Source organism: Protobothrops mucrosquamatus, unplaced genomic scaffold (assembly GCF_001527695.2).
Source record: "Protobothrops mucrosquamatus isolate PMUCROS unplaced genomic scaffold, P.Mucros_1.0 scaffold433, whole genome shotgun sequence".
NCBI lineage: Eukaryota > Metazoa > Chordata > Lepidosauria > Squamata > Viperidae > Protobothrops > Protobothrops mucrosquamatus.
Window position 1 is genome coordinate 190,520 of NW_015386758.1, and position 13,585 is coordinate 204,104.

At 36.8% G+C, this 13,585-nt stretch overlaps 1 protein-coding gene across 1 annotated transcript in view; it reads left to right on the top strand.

The window, feature by feature from the left end:
- The window catches only part of MUC5AC (mucin 5AC, oligomeric mucus/gel-forming), a 63,473-nt gene that overhangs the window by 2,867 nt on the left and 47,021 nt on the right, over positions 1 to 13,585 (top strand). Inside the window, exons 2-13 of the mRNA XM_029284211.1 lie at positions 14 to 98; positions 503 to 574; positions 1,100 to 1,361; positions 1,548 to 1,662; positions 4,923 to 5,013; positions 6,102 to 6,211; positions 6,435 to 6,651; positions 7,260 to 7,385; positions 9,068 to 9,185; positions 10,993 to 11,131; positions 12,174 to 12,284; positions 13,225 to 13,294. Of these exons, the coding sequence (XP_029140044.1) occupies positions 14 to 98; positions 503 to 574; positions 1,100 to 1,361; positions 1,548 to 1,662; positions 4,923 to 5,013; positions 6,102 to 6,211; positions 6,435 to 6,651; positions 7,260 to 7,385; positions 9,068 to 9,185; positions 10,993 to 11,131; positions 12,174 to 12,284; positions 13,225 to 13,294 (1,516 nt within the window). The remainder of the gene's footprint in view (positions 1 to 13; positions 99 to 502; positions 575 to 1,099; positions 1,362 to 1,547; positions 1,663 to 4,922; positions 5,014 to 6,101; positions 6,212 to 6,434; positions 6,652 to 7,259; positions 7,386 to 9,067; positions 9,186 to 10,992; positions 11,132 to 12,173; positions 12,285 to 13,224; positions 13,295 to 13,585) is intronic.

Consider the following 13,585-nt stretch of genomic DNA (forward strand, 5'->3'; position numbering starts at 1 on the left):
TCTTGATCTATAGCCACCTCCAGAGTGGTACATTCCTGTTGGGGCCTCAGGCCAAGTGGCAGAGCCATGTGTTCAGGTCCTTATGGAAGGTCCGGAGGGTGGGTACAGATCTCCCCTTGGCAGATATGATGTTCTAAAGGTCAGGAGCCACGGCAGAAAAGGCTCTTCTCCTAGACACCTGGACTTCAATTTGATGAAAAAGCTATTGTTATTCCTTCAACCTGCACTCTAAGTATTACACTGTATTCTTTGGAATTCCAGTTCAGAATTACTCAGCTAATCAGAGAACGAAAGATCTGCCAAAATAAATAGTAAATATTTATAAATATTAGAGTGACCTTGAACTGCAAGATAGGCAACAAATAAATTTGATCATAATAGAAAGAAATAAAATCATGTGCTGTATTTAGAGAGATAAATATTACTAGAAAATAAACTCCATTAGTGAAGTTTAGAAATACTTTGTGGCAGTTTGTTTTATGATAGAATTCTTTTCTTTCAGATTTTACCACATTAGCTCCCTCAAGTCCTGTGAGTGTGATCCCTGCATTGAGAACAACAATGGTGATCAAGAGTAAGTTGATCAAAAATAATGATAAGTTTTAGATTACTTGCTCCATATGAATCATTGAGTTTAGTTCTATTTACATTAGTAACATGATCTCAGAGTGAAAATAGAGGACTACATTAATTAGGAACAAAGCAATCAAAAAGAAGGGTGAAAGGGAAGGAAATTCAATGGCAGATAGCAACAAATAATCACATTGAAATGTTGCTGAAATAATCATATGAATGATTGAGGCTATGTATTCTAGAGAAGAGAGCCATTTGGTTAAGGCATCAGGCTAGAAACCAGAAGACTACGAGTTCTAGTCCTGCATTAGGAACAAAGCCTTGAGCCAGTTGCTTTTTGTCAGCCCTAGGAAGAAGGCAATGGCAAACCACTTCCCAAGAACCTTTCCAAGAAAACTGCAGGGATTTGTCTAGGAAAAAACATCTTAGAGGAGTAGATGGGAAAATGAATGGTTGGGTTGGCTGAGTAAATGATAAAGAGGATGGTTTTGAACAAAAGGTTTTACATATTACTTTGAATCCACAGGTGGAAACTCAGCTCATAATCATAGAATCTGTAGCACTTGGGGCAATTTCCACTTCAAGACCTTTGATGGAGATATCTATCAGTTTCCTGGACTCTGCAATTATGTCTTTGCATCCCACTGCAAATCCTCTTATGAAGACTTCAATATACAAATAAGACGCTTGGTGTTTGAGAATGTTACTGTTATCAGCCATGTGGTTTTGAAACTTGACGGAGTAGCTGTTGAACTGACTTCAAGTTCCATTACTGTCAATGGAGAGCCGTAAGTTTCATTATTTAGACAAATGTATTTTTTGTTATTTCACCACCATAAATTCCAGTCACACCAGGACAAGGAGAAAGAATGTCATGTCATATATTGTTCTTATTTCAGTTTGACATTTGTAAATGAGATGTTTCTTGTAAGTGAATTTCAGTCACTTTCAATTGCAACTTGCTTTACTTCCAGGGTTCAGCTGCCTTACAGCCACTTAGGAATTCTGATGGAGAGAATCTCGGGTTATCTCAAGGTCCAAGGGAAAATGGGAGTGACCCTGCTGTGGAATCAAGAGGATGCCCTTTTGGTAAGAACCCATTCCAAATATAGCAAGGAATTCCCATTATGATTTTGGAAATTACTTGTGGATCTTTGCTTACACATTATCTGTCTGTCTGTCTGTCTGTCTGTCTGTCTGTCTGTCTGTCTGTCTGTCTGTCTGTCTGTCTGTCTATCATCTATCTATCTATCTATCTATCTATCTATCTATCATCTATCTGTCTGTCTGTCTGTCTGTCTGTCTGTCTGTCTGTCTGTCTGTCTGTCTGTCTGTCTGTCTATCTATCTATCTATCTATCTATCTATCTATCTATCTATCTATCTATCTATCTATCTATCTATCTATCTATCATCTAGCTAGCTACCTAGCTAGATGATAGATAGAACAATGACAGACCATCTCAAAGAATTGTCTAATTTAGTAGTTGCCCCCACAAACAGTTGTATCTTCCCAAATGTTTCTCATCAAGTATTGATTTTTGCAACTGTTTTTGATACTCTTTGATTTGCATGAATCTAAATCTAGACCAATATAATGTGTATGGATTACTTCTTTATTCAATCTTACTTACATGTCTGTTCTTGAAAATATCTTTATTTGCACAAATTAGAAAATGAAACTATAACTGCGAGGCTAGGACTATCAGATCTAAGTTTCAAATATCTGGATGATCACTAGATGGAAACAAAAACCTAAGAATTTACTACATCTCACCTTTAACAATTAAGCACTTAAATTAAAGCTATCTTTTGATGAAGTTTAAAAGAATACTAATTACTGTGGCAGTGTCGCCACAGTAATTTGTTGTGGTAGTCTTTACTTTTTATTTCTTTCAGAATTAAAGAATAATCTATTAACTCAAGGGGCTCTGTAACCAATTTACTGGTTTTGCTGTCACCCCCCCCCCCCAACCTTTTCCTAATTTGGAAACAAGCTTATTTTTCTCCTCTATCTTTTTTTTTTTAATGGACATTGTGGTTATATGACTAGAATGGAATCTGGAGCACATACAGATGAGCTCGGCAACATCATTAATGTTTAAACAAAGAATCAAATGAATTTTTATTCCCAATGTTGAGCCTCAGAACCTTTCTCCTCTAGGGAGGAGGAAACACTAGCAAATGCCATTGTTCTCATGATGATTCGAAAGGTCCCCTTCTTCAAATCACATAATTCAGAGAAGGAGCCTTCCAATCCAAACCACCCCAGGAATGGGCTCTGCAGGAAAGATGGAATGAGACGGAAGAAAGGCCTAGATGCAGGATGGAGCATCAGAACAGGCGTGGTGGGGCAGAGAGAGCTTTTCACGAATGAAGGCAAATATACATGTCCCAGGATAATGTTGCAGGATCCAATCTGGATCAATCACTGGGACTAGAGGTTTTATCCTCTGAGCTTTCAGACTTGTGCTAGAGCCCATCTTCAGGGAACTCCTCTCTAGCAGAGTGGATACTGTTCTGTGTGTGGTATTTATAGTGCATGTTGTAAGTGGCTTTTTAGACATTCATTGGGGTGTATTGATGGCTGGCTTTTAAGTCATTAGCTTCGTTTGCTTGCGCTACCCAAGTGCTTGATAGGCTGGCGGTAAATCAACACTTTTGTTGACCAATGAGGGATCTGTTTCTTCAATCACTTCCCTGGGTTGGTTTTCAGAGGGTTTTCAGATGCAGTCACTTAATGACATGCATGGTTGCTTAACGACCACAACAGGGAGATCTTGGATTGCAGCAGTAGAGCAAGATGGTCAGGTGGGTGCCTTACGTAATGACTGCAATGATTTATGACCAAACGTTTGGATTCAGCTGCGGTTGTAAGTTGAGGACTAGCTTTAGCCTCACTTCATTTATGTCTTATCTTCTTCTTGTTGGATCTTCACTTGTCTCACTTAATATGGTATCTGACAATATTCAGACATGTTGCTAAATTTAGTTTAGGCCTCAGTGAATGAGGCACAGCAAAACTGGAGGCTGTCCTTTCTCTTCTCTTTTGGGATGACTTCAAGGAAAAGTTTGGAAATATTTATTTGATTTTAAATGGATCCAGTAACTATCTGGGGGGGGGGTCCTCCTGGACTCAAGATTCCTGCATGAGAGGAAGGTGGCAGTCATTGCAAGGAGGCCTTTGCTCAGTTATGTATTATATACCAGTTGCATCCCTTCCCCAATTGAGAAGCCCTTAGTTCTGTCACTCATACCCTGGTCATCTCCCGTATGGACTACTGCAATGTGTTGTACATGGGGCTGCAGCTGCTGAAGAATATGGCAGCATGTGCAGTTTTGGGTGTCCTTAAGAGTTGCATATGTAACACCTCTGTCATGTGAGCTCATTGGGTGCCAGTTTGCTTGTGAGTCCAATTCAAGGTGTTGGTTATCGTCTTTAAAGTCCTTCAGAGCATGGGACTAGATTCCCTGACGAACCATCTTGTCTCAATTATTTTGATCCAGCCCATGTGGTTAGTAGAGGAAATATATTGTGGTACCTGTTGATTAAAGAATTTTAACTGATGGGGACTATGAATATACTTTGGCGTTGGCCCTGACCTATGGAACATCTTGCCCCCAGAGGTGAAGTGGGACCTCACCCTTTCAACTTTCCAGAAGGGCATCAAAACCTGCTTTGTCAATTGGCATGGGGGTTCAAGAGTGACATGTAACCATGGGATCGGTCGCGTCTGAGGGCTCTCCCTCCATCGTTTTTTACCTTTTTACCTTTGTTTTAATTTTGTTTTTTAAACTTTGCTTTTAACTATGTCTCTTTTTATGTGGCTGTATGGATTTTTATTTGTAAACCACCCAGAGTTACTCAGGTGAGAGGGGCAGTGTATAAATTTGATAAAGAAATTGTGGAAGCTTAATGTTAACCAGATTGCAAATGGCTTATGAAGTAGACTTGCTAAAATAAGTCACAGTTAATATTAAATACCATCTATTACTCAAATACCATGATAATCTGTGATTAAGAGACATCAGTACAAAACCTTTCTATCTTCAGTTTTGAGTGTATCATAGGAAAAGGGAGGAATGGTCTGTTTATTTTGTGCTACACTGCAACTTAACATGACAGCCAAAAGCAACTATTGGATTTAATGGGAATTCAAAAATAAGAAAGGAAACAGAATTCCACTATCAGACCTTAAACACTAATCCAAATAAACTTCATTTTAATCTCTACACGTGTTCATCTCTAGACCTGTTTACCAACGTTATACATAATCTGTTGTCAGTTCTTAACTTTCATTCTTAAAACTCTAGACCTTCACTACAGTTACATTTTTTGTCTTGTTTTAGCTGGAACTACATGAAAAGTATGCTAATCAAACTTGTGGTCTTTGTGGGGATTTCAATCAAATCGCAACCTACAATGAATTCATTTCCAACAGTAAGTGGCAAAAAAATAGCAGAGTTCTGTTTTTATTGCTTTTGAGGTCACCTCTCATTTGTAGAACAGGATTTATTTTGACAAATGCTACTGAAAGATTATTGCTTCAGCAGCCTTAAAGTATGTAATTGTATAATGTTATACAAGGATCAAGATTGTTGGAATAGCCACTTCCAAATAGGAAATGATCCTAGGTTTGTTTCTTTATTATTTGCTTTTTCAGAACTAATGTAGAAATGACATGCATCTTTTAAACCTGGATTTCTGTTTTTCATTTCATCCTGGAAAGAGGGCTGCCAAGTTTAATGTGGTCAGAGATATGCCAGGAAGGGAAAATAATGGGCCTCTCTTGCAAGGAGCTACAGCTCAGATTAAGCTGTGTTTCTCAATCTCGATGTGTGAATTCCATGCTGGTGTAGAATTCTGGGAATTGGAGTCCACACGTTTTAAAGTCACGGAGGTTGAGAAACATTGAGCTAAATGCAAGGACTGGTTGCAAAGTTACTTTTTCGTCACAATCATAACAGTCACTAAATTTGTGAATTTTGCAGGTTTGTAAAGCAAAAGAAAGCTGAAATAAGATCATAGTCACTGTCCAGGTTTCACTTAGCTTAATGATTGAGTCCTAATTGTAGCTACTAAACAAGGACAACCTGTAATGACAACTTGGAAGAGAGTGAATGCAGGGGCATAACTTTCTTTGAAGTAAATTCAAGAGGCCTCATTGGTAGGGGGGGGCAGTCTATGAAGAGGCTGGCTTCTAAAAACAAGTCAAGATAGCAATCAAAAGGGTAAGACTCTGGGCATGTGGTTACTGCTACCGTCTTGACTTTTAATCCCTGAAACGTCATAGCTCAGTGGCACATGATATCCAAAACTGAGAGGACTTTAACTCTTCATAATGGGAAGATGAGATCGGTGTAATTAACCTCATCATCTTGCCAGGAATCATCAGCAGAGTGATGATATTTCTTGGACCCTTTTGTCAGATTTATTCCATACAGAAGGAATATAGTAAAGTTGCAGCCTGTGTCCCGACAGGTCTTTTTTGTATTCCTGCTTTGAGAGCAATGTTTTGCTTATTGCAGATGTCCAGCTGACTCCTTTGCAGTTTGGAAACATGCAGAAGATGGACGGACCTACAGAACAATGCCAAGATCCTATCTCTTCCCCTAAAGGCCAATGCAGCCAGGAGTTTGTAAGGATTTGAATTTCATTTTATTCTTTATAAGGGAATTTGGGTGTTTTTTGCCCTCTTCTTTTTCTTTCCTCTTTCTTAAAACAGTAAAATCTTGGGGGGGGGGGGAGCTTGTAAACATTAGCAATGCAGATCAATAATAGTGTAGTAGCTTCCTGTATTTATATACTGTTTTTCATGGCGTCATGTTTACATCTTAGCAGCGTTAATTTCTTCTTTCTAGACCACTCTTTGCCAAAAAATACTGACTGGTAATGCATTTGACGCTTGCAATGCATTAGTTGATGTGCATGACTACATTGATGCTTGCGTACAAGACTTATGCCAATGTGATCAGTCTATGGCTGAAGTCTGCATCTGTAACACTTTTGCTGAGTACTCCAGGCAATGCTCCCATGCTGGTGGACACCCACTTGAATGGAGAACAGAAGATTTCTGTCGTAAGTATTAATTTAAAAAAAAAATTGCATTCCTATGGAGAACTCTTTGCAATCAGTGTATAGAATCCTAAATAAGGCAGTTAGAGACCTCAAAATAGGCCATCAAGATCAATACTATGCCTATGAAGAGAAATCCATATCCAATTCAAAGAGATGCAACCTACAACATTCAAATATTGCTGAAGCAACTTCATCTGATTAGGCTAACCAATAGGATGCTGGGAGTTTAGTGAAAGTTATCAAGAACTCTGCACATCTCCAACCAGAATTTAGCTCAGTTTTGAACTGTTCTTATCAGTAAGAAGCTGGTGCTAATGTTTAATTTACTTTTTTTAATAACCCATTAGATTCAGTTCAGTCTTTAAGGTTTGTTTAAAAAAACCAAGTCTTTGCTCAGTGTTATATATCTAAAAAAGCATTATCACATGTTTCCCCTTGCCTGTCTCCACACCATGTCTTCAGCTTCTTAATATTTGCCTCCCAGAAATTGTTCCCCTTAAGGACTAAAATATATTGCTAACATTCTGTTTAAGGTATTTTTACCTCCGGAGGGGGTAAAAAAGTATAAATAGGTTTTTTAATGTCTCATTGTTCATTTCTATTTTCAGCCAAGTCTTGTCCTTTCAACATGCAGCATCAAGAATGTGGATCCCCCTGTTTCGACTCTTGTACCAATTCTGAACAGTCCCAATTGTGTGAAGATCATTGTATAGATGGCTGTTTCTGTCCCCCCGGTAAGTCAGTATCCATGCTTAATTGGTTATAGACTTGCAGTTGCCTGGCTGAAGCATCTCTTGGTATTATTCTTTGTTATAGAAGTGGCTACATGGAATTTCATTCCAGATAGCATGAAAAGGAAAACAAGTTTGCAATAAAGTGTTTGCTCTTCTCTGACGTGTAAAAAGCTTAATACTTCAGTGCTCTTGCAGTAAGGACTGTTTAAAGGATAAAAATAAACACCTATTTTGTCTTCCCTAGGAGTAGTTCGCTATAATCTGATTGTATTGTATTGTATTGGGGGCATTATAAAAGGCATTTTTTGGAAAAAGAAAAGGAAAGACTTTAAATTGTTTGAATTTTAAGCAGTTATTGATTTATTTATACATCTGAAGAGAAAACAACTTTTATGCTGGATGTTTTGTACTTTAATTTTAATTCTGTTTCTTGATCTACAATTGTATTGAGATGTACAAATAAAATAGAATAGATTTGTTTGATTTAACAAATCAAGGAGATTGGTTGAGCGCTAGAATGGAATTAAATTTGCTCAAGAACAACTTTAAGAAGATCAGTTGTAAGAATTACACAGAAATGTTGTTGATGTTATTCAAAATGTCTTTTCTTGCTGGAATTTACTACATGGCAGTGTGAAAATCTGGTGCACCCTCATAAAAATATTTTTACCTTGTACTTTTGTCCTGATGCTGGCTTTCATGAACATGGTAGAGATCTGTTTCTTTAAAAGCTTTTTCATAAACTACATTCATAGCAATTAATATGCTGTTTTATTTATTAAATTTCTGTTCTGCGTTTTCACTAAGAAAACAATCCCACATAACTTGAAAAAGCTATTAAAATCAGACCCACTTGCAACTAGCCATACTTACACATCCCATATCAAGTGTCTGGCAGCTCTTCTGACACTCAACTCCATGAGCATTAGCTGTGGTATTGTCACAATCAAAGTAGATCATAGGAGCGTCACAAACTGGTAGGAAGAAGAAAAAAATGATTCAGTTTGAGATTATATCTCGGTAATTACACAATTTATATTATGACAAACATTAGGTTTTATGGATACAACTAACATGGGACCCCATGTTAAAAGAATCACAATCTTGTTTTGTTTAGGTTTCTTAGTTTTGAATCATATTTCCCAAAGTTGGAAAATGCCTCTTAATAATCATAAAATTAATGTAATTGATAAGGTTTTCATTTTGCTTGTGAAGCATACAAATTAAATCCACATGAATATTCATGCTTCAGTTTTAAAAACAGTGGTTGGATTATGGGCCAAAATTCCATGTGATACTGGTGATAGGAATGGAAGAAGGGAGCATTTTCATCAGAACTACAGCATCTGTAAATCTGATGCTCTAGAGGAAAAGCTCCCATAGAAAGCTTTATAAAGAGTGGATTTTTATTGGGATCATGACTTCTTTTTCCACACACCATTGTTTCCAGTGAAAACTGGTTGATTCATGGTTGCTGTAAAATCACAACATGCTTCCGTGTGATCTGAAGTCCTACTCCAGATGTTGAAACGGTTCATGTGCTTTCGTGTATTTGAGGAAAATATAACACATTATATGAATGACAAGTGTCATGGAGAATGATATAATGCGAATGATATCCATGCTTCTTAAAAATAGTGAAATGAATATGAATAACATACATTGGTTATTTCTTATTTTAGGCACTGTGTTTGATGACATTAACAATTCTGGCTGCATCCCCATTTCGGATTGTTATTGTTCTTACAATGGGGTTTCTTATGCTCCTGGTACTTCTTTTTCCTCCCAGTGCATTTCATGGTGAGAATGATGATTCCCTTTAATTTAATAATGTTTTATTAGTGATGGGAGGGGGAATAAAGAAATAGGCATGTTATTTGATAGGTTAACTTGTTAAGAATATACTGGGCATAATTAGTCATGCTAAGAATGTCATAAGACTGTGAAATAATGTTTAACTACACACATAAGGGGATTTCTTTTTTGAGCATGATTTCCTTGTTGCTTTGCATGCTGTTGCTTCTGAACCCACCTACAAATTCTTGCCATGTGGATGCACAAAAATAGCTCTTATTTACAAAAGACCACAGAGTTGAAAGATATACAAATATTTTTTTAAAAAAAATGTGATTCATTTTTCTTCAAAAATTAAAAGCTTTGCAAATTATAGGTATCTATAAATCTATAGGTACATTTTGATTGTAAAAGGGTTCATTATGAAATTTAGTTATTTAATTAATTTAGGCATTACTCATCTCCAGCTGACTCCGGTTGGCTCACATATTGCCATATCAATTCAGTCTATACCAAATTGGATGTGATCCAATCACTATATAGAGGCAGAAACAAAATTAATAAGAATGCACCCCAGGAACTCTCTCTATCTTCACCAAAGGTCTGGGAGAACAATCAAACTTCTTGTTAGAAATGTCATAATTCTATTTGACTTTCATGTCAGCAAGCAAATACTACCAAATTTTGAAACCTGAGTGTCTTAAAAAGCTCATCATGTATTGTGTAAAAAGGCAAATAACTGAAAATCCACTCTGCTTTTCTCTTTGGCTGCTCTTCATTTGACATGCATTTAGTTAACTGCATTCACTGTTAGTGACCATAAAACCTAGTATTACCTTCTATGATCTGAGGAACATTTCTGAAGATGTTCATCAGCCAGAAGCGCAGCAAACCTCAGTTGAATGCATTTTTCATTTTTTTCTCCATTCTTACATTAGTTTTCCCCAAATCTGTTTTGCCAAAATGGAGATCCTCCAGAGAGGTTTTGAAGAGGAAAACCACAAGGAGGAGGAACATGAAAAAATCCTATTGCATGAAATTGTTTATATGACATTGATTATAGTTCTGAATATAGCCTATAACACTCTGCAAAATGCTGTCATGCTATGGCAGAAGTACACAATGTGTGGGAGTAGATAGTCTCTGTTTTCAGAGAAGACTATTTATAACCACATATTTTAAAGTTTAAAAAACCCTGCCATCTGCCATTGCATTTCACCAATCTTGCTTTCAGATGCTATGTGCCACCGTGTTCCATTTATCAAATGCCGATAAATTATTATTATTATCAGCAATCAAATACTGAAGAAAAAGCTTCTATAAATTATAGCAAACATCCAGAGAATGTTCTAAAATTTACAACTGGAGCATATTTGTCATCCAAATTCATGATGTAGAATTTGGATAAGGATTGAGGAAAACAGGTTATTCTAAGAATACAAGCCTAATTTGCATGACCAATATGCTTCTTAAAAGAGCTTTAATTAGAAAACTCCAAATGCATTAATTTCTTTACTAAATGAAACAGGGCTTTTAAAGTACCCTCTGTTGTATACAAATACAACAGAGTTATAGGAATTATACTGTTATGTTCATTAATACCATGAGTCTTTTAAAACATTAAATAACAGTGCAGTAAAATCCTCAGCAAACATTCCATGTGGAACGCCACTAAAAATTTGTCAACAAAGGTCGTGCTTCACTGAAAACATGAGTATATGTATAGTACAACAACCAATTCTTATTTATTATAAGGATTACTCTACTTTTTATATAATAATTTGTTGGTAATTTCTTCCTCTTTTTACTTCAGTTCTTGCACTGGGGGACAGTGGACTTGCGTCAGTCTTTCATGCCCTGGAGTATGTTCTATTGAAGGTGGCTCCCATGTCTCCACTTTTGATGAGAAATACTATTCCTTTTTTGGGGACTGTAGCTATATGATCACTAAGGTAAGCTGCATGGACTAACCTACCCAAGGCTACCTGATTAGATTGATGGGCCTTGGAGAAACTTCCTATTCTTTAACATCAACATTGTAGTTTAAAGTTCCTGTTAAAGGCATGTATACCAATTCTAAAGAAGAGACCCAAACCATCGGTCCTGTCCACAGGATTAAGTTGTGATAATACAGTCTCCAACTATGTGGGATTGTCACACTGAAAACAAGGACCCTCCCATGCAGTGGTGTAACTGGGAGAGGTTCAGCCTTTCTACCAATCTATGTATTATCATCATGTCATATATTTTTATTCATATCAATTGAAATAAGGCTCCCTTCTTCTTGATTACACTTGAAATTGTTGCTCAAGATAATTGAACCTTCCTCATCAAAGGTTTACAAAAAATATGATTATTTTTCCAATTTTCTGGTGTTTAGGGGGTAGGTAGATACATGTCTAATGACTGCACTCTTTTTTTGTTTGTTAAATTGTGGTGTCTTGTTCAAATAAGAGAAAAAAACATAAATCACAACTTTTAAAGTATTTTATTCTTTTAATTGTGGGAAGTAAATCCTGACCTACAAAAAAAAGAGTAAAGTGATTTTATTCTTATTATTTTAAAAGTCAGGCAGCATGATGGCTCAGCTGTTAAGACATTGGGCTTATTGGCTGGAAAGCTGACAGCCCATGTACAAGACTCCGAGCTCCATGTGATAGGGTGAGCTCCCGTCCTCGCTCCAGCTCCTGTCAACCTAGCAGATTGAAAGCATGCAAATGCGAGTCAATAAATAGGTACAAATTCAGTGGGAAGGTAACAGTGCCCTATGATGTCATGCTGGCTACCTGATTGCAGAACTGTCTTTGGACAACACTGGCTTGATGGCCTTGACATGGAGATAAGCACCACCCCCTATAGTCAGCAACGACTAGCAGAGTAAAATCCGCAGGGATTCCTTTACCATTTTTTTAAAAAAAAATTAAAAGTCTCATTAGTTTAAAAGGGATGCCATAAGTTCAGGCAATTCAAACTATTAGTACTCTTTTTTTCCAGCTCTGTGATAGCAATAACTTCGCTGTTCTGGGAGAAATTCAAAAGTGTGGCCTGACAGAATCTGAGACATGCCTGAAAGGATTAGCTCTAAGTATTGATGGAGGACAGACAGTAAGTATGAAGAACAAGAATTTATGAGAAGCATGCTCAATAATTTTAGGAATATTTTTTTTCACCAGATGCAGGGAGAAACAGGTTCAGTTTGCATGCAAAAACAGTTCTCAGTTGAGCTCCTGATACTAATGTTAAAGTTATACTAGAAATGTGCAGTAAAATGTTGACTTTCCAATTACAAACAGCACATTTCATTTTCTTTACACAATGTTCTGTCCATTGTTTCTTTGTAGAGAGATCCAGGTTCTGGAATGTTTCTGTTCACTTTTCACCATCTATCCTGGCTCCAAAGTTTTATTTCCTTCAAACGTTTTGTCTTGCATATTAATTCCTCCACTTCACTTTCCTATTCCTTTTTTCCTTTCTTCTACTTTCCTTCCTGTTATTTTTCCTTTCCTCACATTTTAGTTCTTACTCCCTAGTAGTTTAAATTACCTTCCTGCTGGGGCCTGGCTCTTGGCCCTCACTTTCTTTATTTCTTTTTATACCTGTCTTCAAATTTGTCTCACAAAATTCCTCCATAGCATAGAAATGCTCTGGACCCAAGTCTCTGAAAAATCTCAGAAAAATATTTATCCCATTCCACTTAAAACTTGTTTCAAATACTTCATTAGTTTTATTTGTGATCAATCAGTTATTGTCAGAACCTTCATTCTAATAAATGAAATACAATATAAATTCTATGTATAGATAGCTTGTGTTAAAAAAATTGGTTAAACAAAATAACAAATGTGTATTTCCTAAAAAAAAGATAATGAAAAGCAGTATAACTGAAAGAAATGAGTTTGGGAGGGGGAATGCTAAAATGTAGTGCCATATGCTCCTTTGAGTCATTGTGTGTGATTTGGACATATCAATTTGCTTAATAAATAAATATTGCAGTAAAGACATTCTTTCTCATTGTGTTTGCTCTAACCTCTCATTTCTCACTACCCAGGTGTTTGTGGTCAAGTCTAATGGAGCTGTGTATGTGAATATGATTCTCACTCAGCTGCCTATCTCAGCATGTAAGTTCTTTGCTATTTATATTCTAGCATTTTACACAACTTAAGGACTGATCTTTTGTTTCAGGAATTTATTTGAAATTCAAAGTGTCTAGGTCAGGTGTGTCAAACTCGCAACGTCACGTGACATGTCACAGCGTATCGCAACTTTTTTGCCATTGCCAGCAATGGGGTGGGTGCAGTTTTGCGATGACGCATCCGGCCTGTGGGCCGGCAGTTTGACACCCATGGTCTAGGTAGATGAGTAAAATAATATCTCATCACTTGACAATGATGGAAGAAAGGACTGAATAT